Raw genomic sequence first — 17,860 nt, 5'->3', positions numbered from 1 at the left:
TCCGACACCGAGGATGAGGACTCGTGGGGGGAAGAGGAGGACCCTAGATATTTCTCCTCAGAGGAGTCTACGGGCCTTCCCTCGGACCCCACGCCTTCACCGGAGAGGAAACTCTCACCTCCCGAGAGTCTCTCCTTTGCCTCCTTTGTGCGGGATATGTCTATTAGCATTCCCTTCCCCGTGGTCTCTGTGGAAGAGCCGAGGGCCGAGATGCTCGAGGTCCTCGACTATCCATCACCACCTAGAGAGTCCTCCACGGTGCCGCTGCACAATGTCCTTAAGGAGACGCTGCTTCGGAACTGGGTGCGACCATTAACTAACCCCACCATTCCCAAGAAAGCAGAGTCCCAGTACAGGATCCACTCTGACCCAGAGCTAATGCGGCCACAATTGCCCCATGACTCAGCGGTCGTGGATTCTGCTCTCAAGAGGGCACGGAGTTCGAGGGATACCGCCTCGGCGCCCCCGGGGCGGGAGTCTCGCACTCTGGACTCGTTTGGGAGGAAGGCCTACCAATCCTCCATGCTCGTGACCCGCATCCAATCATACCTGCTCTATATGAGCATCCACATGCGGACCTATGTGCAACAACTGGCGGACCTGGTCGAGAAGCTCCCGCCGGAGCAGTCCAGGCCTTATCAGGAGGTGGTCAGGCAGCTGAAGGCGTGCAGAAAGTTCCTGTCCAGGGGTATCTATGACACCTGTGACGTGGCATCTCGTGCTGCGGCCCAAGGTATAGTGATGCGCAGGCTCTCATGGTTGCGTGCCTCTGACCTGGACAACCGCACCCAGCAGAGACTGGCCGACGTCCCTTGCCGGGGGGATAACATTTTTGGCGAGAAGGTCGAGCAGATGGTGGACCAACTGCATCAGCGGGAAACCGCTCTCGACAAGCTCTCCCACCGGGCGCCTTCAGCATCCACCTCCACAGGTGGACGTTTTTCCCGGGCCCGGCAGGCTGCACCCTATTCTTTTGCGAAGCGTAGGTACAACCAGCCGGCCCGAAGGCCTCGTCAGGCACAGGGACAGCCCCAGCGCGCTCGTTCTCGTCAACAGCGTGCGCCTAAGCAGCCCCCTGCGCCTCCACAGCAAAAGCCGGGGACGGGCTTTTGACTGGATCCACGGGAACATAGCCGCCCTACAAGTGTCCGTACCGGACGATCTGCCGGTCGGAGGGAGGTTAAAATTTTTTCACCAAAGGTGGCCTCTCATAACCTCCGACCAGTGGGTTCTCCAAATAGTGCGGTGCGGATACGCCCTGAATTTGGCCTCCCTGCCTCCAAATTGTCCTCCGGGAGCTCAGTCTTTCAGCTCCCATCACAAGCAGGTACTTGCAGAGGAACTCTCCGCCCTTCTCAGCGCCAATGCGGTCGAGCCCGTACCACCCGGGCAGGAAGGGCAGGGATTCTATTCCAGGTACTTCCTTGTGGAAAAGAAAACAGGGGGGATGCGTCCCATCCTAGACCTGAGAGGCCTGAACAAATTCCTGGTCAAAGAAAAGTTCAGGATGCTTTCCTTGGGCACCCTTCTGCCAATGATTCAGAAAAACGATTGGCTATGTTCCCTGGATTTAAAGGACGCATACACTCACATCCCGATACTGCCAGCTCACAGACAGTATCTCAGATTCCGCCTGGGCGCACGGCACTTTCAGTATTGTGTGCTGCCCTTTGGGCTCGCCTCTGCCCCACGAGTGTTTACAAAGTGCCTCGTGGTGGTGGCGGCGTATCTACGCAAGCTGGGAGTGCACGTGTTCCCATATCTCGACGATTGGCTGGTCAAGAGCACCTCGGAGGCAGGAGCCCTCCGGTCCATGCAGTGCACTATTCAACTTCTGGAGCTGCTGGGGTTTGTGATAAATTACCCAAAGTCCCATCTCCAGCCAACTCAGTCTCTGGAATTAGGAGCGCTGCTGAATACCCAGACGGCTCAGGCCTACCTTTCCCGAAGCGAGGGCCACCAATCTCTTGGCCCTGGCTTCGCAGACCAGAGCGTCTCAGCAGATCACAGCTCCGGCAGATGTTGAGACTTCTGGGTCATATGGCCTCCACAGTTCATGTGACTCCCATGGCTCGTCTTCACATGAGATCTGCTCAATGGACCCTAGCTTCCCAGTGGTTTCAAGCCGCCGGGAATCTAGAAGATGTCATCCGCCTCTCCACCAGTTGCCGCACTTCACTGCTCTGGTGGACCATCCGGACCAATTTGACCCTGGGACGTCCATTCCAAATTCCGCAGCCCACGAAAGTGCTGACGACGGATGCATCTCGCCTGGGGTGGGGAGCCCATGTCGATGGGCTTCACACCCAAGGTCTGTGGTCCCTCCAGGAAAAGGATCTGCAGATCAACCTCCTGGAGCTCCGAGCGATCTGGAACGCACTGAAGGCTTTCAGAGATCGGCTGTCCTGCCAAATTATCCAAATTCGGACAGACAATCAGGTTGCAATGTATTACGTCAACAAGCAGGGGGGCACCGGATCTCGCCCCCTGTGTCAGGAGGCCGTCGGGATGTGGCGTTGGGCGTGTCGGTTCGGCATGCTCCTCCAAGCCACGTACCTGGCAGGCGTAAACAACAGTCTGGCCGACAGACTGAGCAGAGTATTGCAACCGCACGAGTGGTCGCTTCATGCCAGAGTGGTACGCAAGATCTTCCGAGCGTGGGGCACCCCCTCGGTGGACCTTTTTGCCTCTCAGACCAACCACAAGCTGCCTCTGTTCTGTTCCAGACTTCAGGCACACGGCAGGCTAGCGTCGGACGCCTTTCTCCTTCATTGGGGGACCGGCCTCCTGTATGCTTATCCTCCCATACCTTTGGTGGGGAAGACCTTACTGAAGCTCAAGCAAGACCGCGGCACCATGATTCTGATAGCGCCCTTTTGGCCCCGTCAGATCTGGTTCCCTCTTCTTCTGGAGTTGTCCTCAGAAGAACCGTGGAGATTGGAGTGTTTTCCGACTCTCATTTCGCAGAACGACGGAGCGTTGCTGCACCCCAACCTTCAATCCCTGGCTCTCACGGCCTGGATGTTGAGGGCGTAGACTTCGCTGCGTTGGGTCTGTCTGAGGGTGTCTCCCGGGTCTTGCTTGCCTCTAGGAAGGATTCCACTAAAAAGAGTTACTTTTTCAAGTGGAGGAGGTTTGTCGTTTGGTGTGAGAGCAAGGCCCTAGAACCTCGTTCTTGCCCTGCACAGAACCTGCTTGAATACCTTCTGCACTTATCAGAGTCTGGCCTCAAGACCAACTCAGTAAGGAATCACCTTAGTGCTATTAGTGCTTACCATTATCGTGTGGAAGGTAAAGCCATCTCTGGAGAGCCTTTAGTCGTTCGATTCATGAGAGGTTTGCTTTTGTCAAAGCCCCCTATCAAGCCTCCTACAGTGTCATGGGATCTCAACGTCGTCCTCACCCAGCTGATGAAACCTCCTTTTGAGCCACTGAATTCCTGCCATCTGAAGTACTTGACCTGGAAGGTCATTTTCTTGGTGGCAGTTACTTCAGCTCGTAGGGTCAGTGAGCTTCAAGCCCTGGTAGCTCATGCTCCGTATACCAAATTTCATCACAACAGAGTAGTGCTCCGCACCCACCCAAAGTTCCTGCCGAAGGTGGTGTCGGAGTTCCATCTTAACCAGTCAATTGTCTTGCCAACATTCTTCCCCAGGCCGCATACCCGCCCTGCTGAACGTCAGTTGCACACATTGGACTGCAAGAGAGCATTGGCCTTCTACTTGGAGCGGACACAGCCCCACAGACAGTCCGCCCAATTGTTTGTTTCTTTCGACCCTAACAGGCTAGGGGTCGCTGTCGGGAAACGCACCATCTCCAATTGGCTAGCAGATTGCATTTCCTTCACTTACGCCCAGGCTGGGCTGGCTCTTGAGGGTCATGTCACGGCTCATAGTGTCAGAGCCATGGCAGCGTCAGTGGCCCACTTGAAGTCAGCCACTATTGAAGAGATTTGCAAGGCTGCGACGTGGTCATCTGTCCACACATTCACATCACATTACTGCCTCCAGCAGGATACCCGACGCGACAGTCGGTTCGGGCAGTCGGTGCTGCAGAATCTGTTTGGGGTGTAAATCCAACTCCACCCTCCAGGACCCGAATTTATTCTGGTCAGGCTGCACTCTCAGTTAGTTGTTCTTCGTAGGTCAATTTCTGTTGTACACTCGCCGTTGCGAGGTTCGATTGACCTGGGTTCTTGTTTTGAGTGAGCCTGAAAGCTAGGGATACCCCAGTCGTGAGAACAAGCAGCCTGCTTGTCCTCGGAGAAAGTGAATGATACATACCTGTAGCAGGTGTTCTCCGAGGACAGCAGGCTGATTGTTCTCACCTACCCTCCCTCCTCCCCTTTGGAGTTGTGTGTTTCATCTTTTGCTAGTCATTCAACTGGCGGGAGCGGTCGCGCACGGGCGGGAAGACGGCCGCGCATGCGCGGTGGGCGTGCCCTGCGTGCCGACCGTCCCGCGAAGCTTTTTTCCGGTTAGTGGAGGCTGCCGCGGACGTCACCCAGTCGTGAGAACAATCAGCCTGCTGTCCTTGGAGAACACCTGCTACAGGTATGTATCATTCACTTTCTGGCCAGTACTAGAGAACACAATGTTAAAATTATTCAACCTAGCTGTCATAGAAGGCAGAATCCCAGAATCCTTCAAAAACGCCAACATAACAATTGTACAAGACCAAATAAGAACCCCATATACTTCAGTTCCTATCAGCCAATATACCTTCTAAACGTAGATGCCAAACTCCTCTCAAAAATCCTGGCAAATAGACTGAACAAGGTAATAGGAACACTCATTGACATAATTCACCACACGCGGGCCCAGAAACTAGCCCCAACAATATTACTGGCACCAGGGCCGCCGAGAGACTGGGCCGGGCCCGGGACAAGGCCGCCCCTGGGCCCCCCCCCCCCCCAGGTCACTGCCGCTCCACCCGCTCCCCTCCGTCCGCCACCGGGCCGGGCCCCTGCACTATACAGTGGGGGAAATAAGTATTTGATCCCTTGCTGATTTTGTAAGTTTGCCCACTGACAAAGACATGAGCAGCCCATAATTGAAGGGTAGGTTATTGGTAACAGTGAGAGATAGCACATCACAAATTAAATCCGGAAAATCACATTGTGGAAAGTATATGAATTTATTTGCATTCTGCAGAGGGAAATAAGTATTTGATCCCCCACCAACCAGTAAGAGATCTGGCCCCTACAGACCAGGTAGATGCTCCAAATCAACTCGTTACCTGCATGACAGACAGCTGTCGGCAATCACCTGTATGAAAGACACCTGTCCACAGACTCAGTGAATCAGTCAGACTCTAACCTCTACAAAATGGCCAAGAGCAAGGAGCTGTCTAAGGATGTCAGGGACAAGATCATACACCTGCACAAGGCTGGAATGGGCTACAAAACCATCAGTAAGACGCTGGGCGAGAAGGAGACAACTGTTGGTGCCATAGTAAGAAAATGGAAGAAGTACAAAATGACTGTCAATCGACAAAGATCTGGGGCTCCACGCAAAATCTCACCTCGTGGGGTATCCTTGATCATGAGGAAGGTTAGAAATCAGCCTACAACTACAAGGGGGGAACTTGTCAATGATCTCAAGGCAGCTGGGACCACTGTCACCACGAAAACCATTGGTAACACATTACGACATAACGGATTGCAATCCTGCAGTGCCCGCAAGGTCCCCCTGCTCCGGAAGGCACATGTGACGGCCCGTCTGAAGTTTGCCAGTGAACACCTGGATGATGCCGAGAGTGATTGGGAGAAGGTGCTGTGGTCAGATGAGACAAAAATTGAGCTCTTTGGCATGAACTCAACTCGCCGTGTTTGGAGGAAGAGAAATGCTGCCTATGACCCAAAGAACACCGTCCCCACTGTCAAGCATGGAGGTGGAAATGTTATGTTTTGGGGGTGTTTCTCTGCTAAGGGCACAGGACTACTTCACCGCATCAATGGGAGAATGAATGGGGCCATGTACCGTACAATTCTGAGTGACAACCTCCTTCCCTCCGCCAGGGCCTTAAAAATGGGTCGTGGCTGGGTCTTCCAGCACGACAATGACCCAAAACATACAGCCAAGGCAACAAAGGAGTGGCTCAGGAAGAAGCACATTAGGGTCATGGAGTGGCCTAGCCAGTCACCAGACCTTAATCCCATTGAAAACTTATGGAGGGAGCTGAAGCTGCGAGTTGCCAAGCGACAGCCCAGAACTCTTAATGATTTAGAGATGATCTGCAAAGAGGAGTGGACCAAAATTCCTCCTGACATGTGTGCAAACCTCATCATCAACTACAGAAGACGTCTGACCGCTGTGCTTGCCAACAAGGGTTTTGCCACCAAGTATTAGGTCTTGTTTGCCAGAGGGATTAAATACTATTTCCCTCTGCAGAATGCAAATAAATTCATATACTTTCCACAAAGTGATTTTCCGGATTTAATTTGTGATGTGCTATCTCTCACTGTTACCAATAACCTACCCTTCAATTATGGGCTGCTCATGTCTTTGTCAGTGGGCAAACTTACAAAATCAGCAAGGGATCAAATACTTATTTCCCCCACTGTATGTAGATCCCTTCAAGAGGAAGTGTAATCCGTTGGGTTGGTCGTGAGCCCTTGGGCCCTGGCCGAGGCCAGCAGGGCACCGACCCAGGCCAAGGGGAGACCGACCCACCACCGCACACCCCAGCTACACAATACCCCCTAAGCTACCCCTCCCCACAGTCCCTCAGGAAGAAGGGAAATAGGCATACAGGCGGGCCTCGCGGCCGAACCGGAACCCACGCAGACAGAGCCACTCGTGCGAGCCTCACGGCTGAACTGGAACCCAATCACACACAGGGAGGGGTGAAAGAACCCAGAGGGCCCCAAGAGGCCCGACACGCGCTGAAAACTAGCAATAGGGCAGAGGGGGAAACAAAGAACCAGAGCGGGCCACGCCCACGCAGGGGACTAGCGCAGGACAGGGAAACTAACACAGCAACCCCCCCCCCCCCACCAGGGTAGGAGCCCCAGGCAGAAACCAGAGGAACCAAACACAAAAGGAAGGCAGAAAGCCTTTGCCTCAACCCCACTGTAGACAGAGGCACCCAGAACACAAAGGGTTAAGCTTGTAGAGCCAGCAGAGAGAGAGTGCCATAAATCAACAAACAATCAGAGGGAGTGAGGCCCATCCAAACAAACACATAGGCAGAGGCAGGAATACAATACACACAGTACACAAAGGGTTAAACTCACTGAGCCAGCAGGCCAGGACACTGGGAAGAGAAATCTTTAAAACAAACAAACAAAGGAGAACGCTCTCACTCAGCCCAGAGCCCTGGAGGCTGAGCAATACCCAGCCCCCACTAAACAAACGAGCAGCTGACCCTGATTACAGAGCTACGCACACACACACAAACACAGCAGCAGCTAACCCAGAGGGAAGGAAAAGAATACTCTAAATCAACACAGATCCCTGTCAGAACCTAGAGCACGTTCTGAGAGAAACCTATCAGGCTTTCCTGTTACCACCAAATAAGTAACGCAAAAGCAGAGAAACTCTTCAGCTGCAGGCTAAAGTACTATCCCCTGACGTCAGCACAACTCCTGGCAGCCAATCAGAAGAGACGTCCCCCCTCCCCCTCAGCCAAACCGGCAGAATCATAACAGGAAGTGTGTCATGATTTAGGCTCTACACCTTTTCTGATGTTTTGGTGCCACCTCAGTAAGGCCAAAACACAATCTCTCCACTGCAAAACACTATACACAAACTTGTGCAAAAACCCACTCATAACCTTACCAAACCATAACAGCACCAATTTCAAGGACAAGACGAGCTACAACCTTATGCGTGGAAAGGCAGCACTATAATTACACTGGGCTCTAAAACACCAGTACACAACCTAATGAAAAACAAGGGCTGCAAATACTACACACTAGCTGTACCTTGATCATACATGAAAAACACATGGCAACAGATATGACACAAGGAACTAGAAATAAAAAAAATATGAAGGCAAAATACTGAACTAGAAAGTTACCTCAAGAAGTCAGACTCAGCATGCAGCAATACTAGAAAAATTGAAACTTGCATGAAGAATATCACAGATACACATTTCCAAAAGCTGACATATTCCAATTAATACATTCTGAATAAAATACTTTTTTCTACCTTTGTTGTCTGATCATAGTTTTTCTATTCGCTTTGGTCCCATCTTTTTATGCAGTGTCTTCTTTCCATTTGATATTTTTTCTCTCACCATGTCCACCATCCTCCTGTGTCCTTATGTGTCCTGTCTACCATCTGTAGCCCTGTCCCTATCCTTCCTCAAGTTTCGACATCTGTCCTGAAAATGTTCCAATCCAGCCCTTAAATTCAGCAATTTCCCCTCCATCCATAGCCAGCATTTTTCCTCACTCCCCTCCCCTCCATCCATGTGCATGTACTTCCTGTCTTCCTTGCAGAAACAGGAAATGAGGGCGGGACCAGAGCTGAGAGACAGGCAAGGGAAGGCTGAAGCGCGAGCCTGCACGCTTTTCACTGCGTCTGCGTGCTGCTCTTGCCATAACCCCGACGAGGTAAGAAGATCGCTTTTGAAATTCGGAGGGCGGGCCCTGGAACTCGGAGTCGGACGGAAGGAGGGACGGAGGGTGGGCCCTGGAACTCGGACGGAGGGACGAGCACCTACAGACTTGGTGCATGCAAAGGACATGCAGCGCTGGGCCCCCCTGGAGGCCCGGGGAATTTTGTCCCCTCTGTCCCCCCTCTCGGCGGCCCTGACTGGCACTCGATGCTGAAAAAGCCTTCAATAGGATGGAATGGAAGTTCATTCTTGCCTGTTGAAGGGACTACACTTCAGCCCCTACTTCCTAAATGTCATCCAGGCACTATATAAATCCCCAACAGCAAGAATAAAAATAAATGGAAGACTATCCAAAATATTCCTCCTGGGAAGAAGAACAAGGCAAGGATGCCCCCTCTCCCCACTCCTATTCACCCTCTCAATAGAACCACTGGCTGAAGCAATAAGAACAAACCCCAACATACGAGGAGTCACAATAGGCAACACAGACCACCAAATAGCCCTGTATGCAGACAACGCCTTACTCTCTATGACCAATCCCAAACAATCCCTTCCAGTAATATATCAGGATATAAGCTAAATATTGATAAAACCGTACTATTATCTCTTGGAATCCCAAGAGATCCAAATAAAAGCCATTCCCCTTTAAGTGGAAAAATAAAATAGGTAAGCATATGGATCACAGACAACCTATGTGGCCTAATTACATTACCCACCCCACCCCACCCCCTCCTAGAGACAATCCAGCTGGGCATAATGAGATGGGACCTCCTAATCCCCTCATTCCTCATCCACATAAACGTAATAAAAATGAACGTCCTGTCCAGGCTTCTATTCCTCTTCATGATGATCCCCAGCCATATATCCAAATCATTCTTTTCCCAACTAGACTCTATGCTATCTAAATTCAGCTGGAAAAACAAGAGACCAAGAACTGCCCTAAAGACACTAAAAAGACCAAAAGCAAATGGAGGACTACTACCAAGCGGTCCAAATACGCAACACCCTATACAGGTATACAGACAGAGTAGAGCAATACTGGCTGACCATAGAAGGAAGGGACATATCAGAAGATGCCCCAACAAATTTTCTATTTACAGACGGAGAACATGTACTAAGGAAGATTTGGAGACATAGGCCCCCTATTAAACACTTGACATGCCGAGCTGAGCCTATTCTGCATCAAGTCCTCAACCTCGCCAATCAAATTCATACTAAAAGATACCGCATTTAGGGTGACGGAAGGGCCAAATACATTCAAATGGCTAAGAGAAAATAATCTAACCAAAGTATACGACTTCATACAAAGCGAAAAGTTCATTCCCAGGGAAAACACACTAGCAGTGCAACACACTACACCAAAGATATTCACAGTCCTACAGATACAACACTACCTACAAATCCACAAGAAGGACTATCTAAGAAAGCTAACCATGCTAGAACTATTCTTTTACACCTGGCAGGGAGGCAAAGGGGCCCTAGCAATGCTTTACCACCTACTAGTGGACAAATCGGTAGAAACAGCACCCATCCATATAGGGTACATACAAAAATGGGGAAATGAATCTCAGATAAGCTGGTCAGTAGAAGACTGGGGAAAAGTGTGGAACAAAATCCCCCAAATGTCAACATGCTTAACATACCATATATACACAATACAACATTATGTTCAGAATGTACATAACCTACTGGAAAGGCTGTGCTGCCCAGGGCTCATTTGAACACATTTGGTGGGACTGTCCACATATCCAGAACTTTTGTAAACAAGTACACCAAAGAATTGAACAAACAACAAAAAACAAGATCACCTACAGCAAAAGTACCATGTTACTGGGAATGGACAAAGATCGATGCACCTTCACCTCAAACTTAATTCACTTCCTACTACTAGTAGCGAGACTGGTAATTGCAGCCAAATGGAAACACCAACAAGTCCCAACAATTGTAGACTGGATAAACAAAATAAAATTGATACAATGCATGGAAGAAGCAACTGCTAGATGGCGTGACAACTTACCCAAATTAAAGACTGTGGAAACCTATAAAAGACTCACCCCACCTGCAGGAAAGCAATGATAGGAGACAAAGACCAGAGACTGCAACCCCCTATTTCCCCCCCCCCCCCCCCCCCCCCACGACAACACAGACATGTGAAATGTAGCCTAGGCAGGCATAAGAGGTTAGCAATATTATCTGATGTCACACACAGATCCCCTGTGTAGATAAGTAATTGTGTAAAACAATTAAGACCCGGGCTCAGATGGTATATTACAACAAAACGACAACAGAACAATACATGAAAAGTTTATTAGCATCAACCCGAACATGACATGTTATTCAGATCTGTAACCTTTATAAACAAAATGTGTTTTGCTTAATTTAAAAAAATCTCTTTCATTGTCTCTTAATCGTATACCTGAAGAATCTGTAGAAATACAGGTTTCTTTAAAGTGTCTATGGTGTGAACAGCTGCTTGCATATAATGAGGGTGATTCAATAACAGTGGACACTTGCAGACAAATATTCTATAAAGAAAAGTAGGTGCCTACTTTCATTTATAGAATGCAAGTGTACACCACCACCTAGACTCCGCCTACATGTACACCCAAATGCAAACTATGGCCTATTGAAGATATGCAAGTGTACACCCTGCCCAGACTCTGCCTATGCGTACACCCAACTGCAAACTATGCCCTGTTGAAAATAAGCAAATGTACATCCCACCCAGACTCTTCCTATTTATAAATCCACCTGCAAACTATGTCCTATTGAAGATAAGCAAGTATACACCCTACCCAGACCTTACCTACGTGTACACCCACCTGTAAACTATGCCCTATTGAAGGTAAGTACAGAATAGTGCTTAGGCGGAATTTTGGCATTTATGCATACATGTGCACACATATGTGTGGATGGACTTTTACTGTGTTACTATCCAGCTTATAATCGAACGAGAAAAATGCCCAAGTTCCGACCTAAATCGGGAGATGGACGTTTATCTCACAAAAACGAATAAAGCGGTATAATCGAAAGCCGATTTTTGGGCGTTTTCAACTGCACTCCGTCGCGGATGCGGACAAAGTTTATGGGGGCGTGTCAGAGGTGTGGCGAAGGCGGAACTGGGGCGTGGTTATCTGCCGAACAAAGATGGGCGCATTTCACCGATAATGGGAAGAAAGTATGCGTTTTTATCTAGAATTTAGGACACTTTTCCTGGACCCTGTTTTTTCACGAATAAGGCCCCAAAAAGTGCCCTAAATGACCAGATGACCACTGGAGGGAATCGGGGATGACCTCCCCTGACTCCCCCAGTGGTCACTAACCCCCTCCCACCACAAAAAAATGATGTTTCACACATTTTCATTTTCACCCTCAAATGTCATACCCAGCTCCCTGGCAGCAGTATGCAGGTCACTGGAGGAGTTGTTAGGGGGTGCAGTGGACTTCAGGCAGGTGGACCCAGGCCCATCCCCCCCTACCTGTTACAATTGTGCTGCTTAATGCTTATTAGTCGTCCAACCCCCCCAAACCCACTGTACCCACATGTAGGTGCCCCCCTTCACCCCTTAGGGCTATAGTAATGGTGTAGACTTGTGGGCAGTGGGTTTTGAGGGGGATTTGGGGGGCTCAACACACAAGGGAAGGGTGCTATGCACCTGGGAGCTCTTTGACCTTTTTTTTTGTTTTTGTAAAAGTGCCCCCTAGGGTGCCCGGTTGGTGTCCTGGCATGTGAGGGGGACCAGTGCACTACGAATCCTGGCCCCTCCCACGAATAAATGTCTTGGATTTATTCGTTTTTGAGCTGGGCGCTTTCATTTTCTATTATCGCTGAAAAACAAAAACGCCCAGCTCACACATTGTTGAATAAAACATGGGCGTCTATTTTTTTCGAAAATACGGTTCGGTCCGCCCCTTCACTGACCCGTTCTCGGAGATAAACGCCCATGGAGATAGGCGTTTTCGTTCAATTATGCCCCTCCACGTATATGCTAGCATTCAAGTCATTCACATAATTGGTAGATAAATGTTAGTGCCTGCTTTATAGAATTACCCCCTAGGAACTTGAGTCCTTCATAGAATAATTAAAAATGCTCTGCTGCGCTTGTTGTACCTTGGATAAAAATGATATATGTTGAATCAATGACATACACATTGGTACCCTATTACACCCATATAAGAAGCTGTTAGGTGAGTTACAGTGTGTTTTTTATTTAGTGGGAGCCTGGTCTTAATGACCCATTGAAAGGCTTGTCTACATTGGTGAAGAATACCCTTTTCCCTTGACACACCTTAATCTTCAGTCTCCAAAGTGTAAAAAAGTAACTGCAAAATACCGGCAAGCAAATGTGCGAGTTACTGAAGAGAGAAATTGGTGCCCCTGCAACCCCTCCCCTCTATTGCTCCAGTGTGATCTACAAAGCCAGGCAGTTCATGAGCAGAAGTCTAACCCTGATTTTCTCTTTTGTCTCCCCCCACCTCAGTATTTTCACCACCCAGCAGTCAGGACTCCGGATTAGTGTCTCTCTCCAGCAACTCTCCAGTCAGCACCGAGAGCACGAAAGGAGTGGCAGAGTGTGAGACCACACCTGAGCCTGGCACCTTCTCCGTGTCTTCTGTCATGGAGGATGGCGAATGAGCTGTGCTTGGCTTCCTGCGCTGGAGCAGCTCAGAGCCACAGTGGAAACCAGAGCCATCCGGCCAACTGGCAGAAAGGGAAAGAAAACTCAACGTAACCAGTGTGCTGATGGGGCAAACGTCACAGTGCACAATTCAGAATTTAAATACATTACCCTGAAAGATTGCTGTCTTGTTCTTATGGGATTTTACTGATGGCAAATATCCAGCAAAGGGCTTTATATAAAGAGGACATTCTCCCATTTTTTCCCTAAAAATGTTGATTGAATTGTTAGTTTGAGGTTGTAGGTAAACACTATCCCCCTGATATTCCAAGCTAATTAACCAGCCAGAAGTGGCCGCTAACTGGTTAAATAGCGTTTCGGCATCTAACCATGAATATGCATGAGATAATGTTCATGGTCAGCACGAGATGATGTTCATGGTCGTGTGATAACCGGCAGTATTCAGTGCTGACTGGCTAAGTTCAGCAGGCAAATTGAACTATCTTTGCCTGTCGTCAACCAGTCAGCATTGAATATTCGCTTAGCTGGTTAAATTAGCGCCAACAAAAAATACCCTGGATATTCAATGCCGGTCACCGGAAATGGTTCGGCATTGAATATCCAGGGTCAGCGCCGACCATGGCACTTAAGCAGGCTGCCTCCCGCTGGGTGAATATCAGCCTCTATGTCCCTAATTCTATAATCTTACACAGGGGGGGATTCTATATAGGGCGCTATATAGAATCTGTGTGCAAATTTGCACACACAGGCTCACACGTGTTACATAATTGTTAAATTAGATGCTAATTGGCCTTAACCAGTAATTGATCATTGGACTTAATTGGTGCTAATTGGCAGTTATGCCTGTAACCATCCTTAGTTGGTATTTTGTAATCTTAGTGCATAATTAGACCCCGGTGCTCAAAAGTTAAACACAGGCACTAGAGGCAATTAGCGCCAGAATAGCACCTGCGTTTACTGGAGCAGGATGTTCAGAGACCCAGGGCGCAGAAACAGTGGCGTTCCTAGGCTGGCTGACACCCGGGGCGGATCGCCAATGTGCCCCCCCCCCCCCCGTGAAATTACACCCCCCCGGGTGCAATTTTACCTGCTGGGGGGGGGGGGGTGCCGCGCGCCTGTTGGCTCCGAGTCCGCTCGTTCCCTGGCTGCTGCTCCCTCTGCCCTGGAACAGGAAGTAACCTGTTCCGTGCAGAGGGAGCAGCAGGGAGGGAACGAGCGGACTCGGAGCCAACAGGTGCGTGGCACCCCCTCAGCGGCGTGCACCCGGGGCGGACCGCCCCCCCCCCCCTTGGTACTCCACTGCGCAGGAAGGAATAATGCAATGAGCATTTAAATGCATTCTGATGAGCTCATTCACCATTCCTCCCCAATCCTCAGTGGGCAGCGTGCCAAAGAGGGGCACTTCGGTTGCAAAACCTACTGGTTGTTATTTGTGTTTTTAATACTGCTGCAGCCCTAGTCACCCAAGATACAAACCAATTTAAGTCATTCAGTTGCTGTAGCAAAGTGAAATATACTGTCAAATCTTGAAACACTTTTTTAAAGATGTTTGAAACCTTTCCAGGCAGTAGCATCACTTATGAAATGGGGCGGGTCTGTCGCTAACCAAAGGGTCAAACCCCAGAAAACTACTGTAATCATTTTAAAAATGACTAAACCCCTTTTACGTTGGGGGGGGGGGGCTGAGAAACTTGAAAGAGAGCATTTTATTTTATATATATGTCATGTATTGTGGCTGTAGTTACTTGGAATTGTTCGTGGAGTGCTGTGTTTGCCGTGCACTCTTTCCGCTAATTTTCAGTACGATTAACATAGTTTGCAGTTTAATGCACAACATTACAGTTAAAAGATTTCTTCAGTTGAAAGTGAATGTGTCCTTTGAGGAGGGAGGGAGCCCTCCAGTTACATCAGATTTCTATGGTCAGCACGAGAAGATTATTATTATTATTTGGTTTTAAAAAAAAATCTGCTTAGAGTGTACTTTTCTTGGTGTTACAGAAGCCAACCTGAAATGAAAGTAGTCTGGGAGAAAAATTCATTGTTCACTGTAGTTGCAGCTGTACCTGAAAATAAAAATGTTATTGATGACTGAATTTCCTTGTGTGTATATTTAGTGAGCTGTATTAAACAGAAAAAAAGGAATTACTTGTATTTTCTTCGCTCTGTGCTTTGAAAACATCTATTTGATTTCACCCCCCCCCCCTCCCCATCTGTTGTGATCAATAACCTGACCATCTTGTTTTTTATTAAATGCACTTACTCTTAATTTCATCCACCAGTGGTTTCGGAGAGAATAATGTGCAGTTACCTATATAGGTTTGACATTATAAATCACTTCTTGAGGCTGAATCGTATAGCGGTATCGATTGATCCTGATATATCACAGAAATTTACTGTCACTTCTGTTTTCAATTAAAGATACAATCAGTCAGATAATGACTTAATTGGATTTTACAGAAGATTGAATTTTATTGCCCGGTGCTTTACGAGTTTAGTTAAGGAAGATCACTTTATCACACTTGTCAGCCTGCTACTGCGGCAGTCACTTTGCCCTTCCTGCTTCTGCTGCTGGTGCTGTGATCACAGCAGGGCCAGACAAGTGCGGAGCTGTGCCCAGGGGCTAGGGGGAGACAGCCTTGCCAGGATCCTGGCATTCATTGCTCCTGTAAACACAAACATTAGTCAAACTCAGCAGTAGCCAAATGTTGCTGCTAGCTGGGTTCCTGCCAGGTACTTGTGACCTGGATTGGCCACTGCTGGAAGCAGGATACTGGGCTAGATGGACCATTGGTCTGACCCAGTATGGCTATTCTATTCTTATGTGCTTAAACAGCACTTACGCGCCCTGACCTTGCGCGTATAACATTCTGCTAGCTGTGAACTGCGGGCGTTGTAGAAAAGATTTATTTTTATTTTAGAAAAAAAATATATGAATAATTAAGAAGTGTGTTTTCGACTTCGCGCTTTACGAGATGGAAAGCCTGTTGGACGTTTTTGTTACTGTTGGTTGGTGCAAATCTGACATTAAGAGGGGACGAAGTCCATGGTGGTTTAACCTAATCAGAAAAATAATTACTAGAACTCGGGTGTAAATCTGTCCCGGAGCTGAGTTTAAAAAGAGAGGCGTGTGCTGGTAAACCACGGAGTGCTAGATGCTGAAAGTGGTGTAATTAGCGTGGTTTATTGGCGAATCACATGCCCCAATTTGCAGTGGAGTTCATTTTCTCAAAATCTCTGTTGCGTGTGGGACTTTTTAAAAATTATTATTATTGTTGTGTGTGGAGTCAAGAGCAAGGTGGGGAGACGTCGGCAAATTCGCAGTTTGGGGCCTTAATTTCTTTAACTTTGCAGGTTTTACCGTCGGGATTTTTGTACCCCAGTCTGAATCTTTGCGATTTTTTAGCATCAGAGGTCTCAAAATCGGAGCGTGAATTTGGGGAATGTATGTAAAAAAAACCTACAAAAGTGGCATTGACTACAGCTTTCTAATGCACCCCTGTTGAAGTCTGGGACAGTTGTATATACGTGACTGAGCTTTGCAGACCACTTAGCACCTGTACAAAAAGGTTCTCCAAAACCTCGGGCGCTGCATCTATCACAACCACTCTCCCTATCTACAGGTGGGAATGTTGGCCGAATTCTTTTGGCAACAACATCTCAAATAGGGATTTAACAGAGTTAAGACCTGGTGTACTTCACTGAAGAGTTTTTCTCTCTCTCTCTCTCTCTCTCTCTCTTTTAATCCTCGAGGTGGACTAGCCATTCTTTTATTTAATTTATAATTTGCTAATTAGACGGCGTCCTAAATTCGGTGGAAATACGCCTTTCCACTCGCTGCCCATGCCCTTTGTATTCATAAAACATGGAAAGACTCCTGAATGATGATTGAAATGTAGCAATATGATCAGTTACACACCGATTTGATAAGGGTGAGATATTATGGCATTGAGGAAAGGTGTGTGTTGAGCTGTGTTGCGCTTGCTTGGCACACTGTGTTTTTAAATGTCACAATTCACCAGTTGAAAAGAGACTACCTCTAATTTAATCAAACGCGGCCCCTCCCCAAGAAAAATAACAACAAAATGCACGATCTGAGCCACCAAAAAAACCCCACAATCTTTATTCACCAATGTGGTGGCATGACACCCTTAAAATAATTGTAGTGTATCCTGCCTCGTTTTGCAAAAGGCAAGGGTGAGTTTAAGAATTTCTTCCCGATCTGGAGTTTGCCTAATTTAAAAGGCTTGTGCCTGTGTGAACTGACACAGCTGCTTCCTGTATAAATAACACATGACACTAAAAATTCCAAATTAAAAAAAAAACCAAACAAACTAAACCTTCTGAAAACAACAAGCAGTGTTCCCCTTCCAACACACCAGACTTCAATAATCAGTCTGATCCCCTACTTATAGGTAATTGTCAGCACCCTAATTGAAGGGATAACCAGCCTGTATGTACAAAATTATTAGGGGTTCTTGGAGCCAATATCATGAAAACAATTTTTAAATACAAATCAACAGTGTAAAATAGCTTCTGTCAGATCCAGTGGGAGCCAGTGCCAAGTGGCCTGAAAGGGTGTGCCTATCCTCATCCTTTATCTTTCAGAACCACCTTGGCTACAATATTCCTTAATAATTGTAATGGGCCCAGCAATT

At 48.1% G+C, this 17,860-nt stretch overlaps 1 protein-coding gene across 1 annotated transcript in view; it reads left to right on the top strand.

Annotated features, from left to right (window-relative positions):
- DMRT1 (doublesex and mab-3 related transcription factor 1) overlaps nucleotides 1–14,095 on the top strand; it is a 327,363-nt gene extending 313,268 nt beyond the window's left edge. The window contains exon 5 of the mRNA XM_030192377.1: nucleotides 13,047–14,095. Within this exon, the coding sequence (XP_030048237.1) occupies nucleotides 13,047–13,201 (155 nt within the window). The 3' untranslated portion in view covers nucleotides 13,202–14,095. The remainder of the gene's footprint in view (nucleotides 1–13,046) is intronic.
- The last annotated feature ends 3,765 nt before the right edge of the window (nucleotides 14,096–17,860 follow it).

Source organism: Microcaecilia unicolor, chromosome 2 (genome assembly GCF_901765095.1).
Source record: "Microcaecilia unicolor chromosome 2, aMicUni1.1, whole genome shotgun sequence".
Classification (NCBI taxonomy): domain Eukaryota; kingdom Metazoa; phylum Chordata; class Amphibia; order Gymnophiona; family Siphonopidae; genus Microcaecilia; species Microcaecilia unicolor.
The sequence above is the reverse complement of the archived record's forward strand: the minus strand, read 5'-3'. Positions and strand labels throughout refer to the sequence as shown.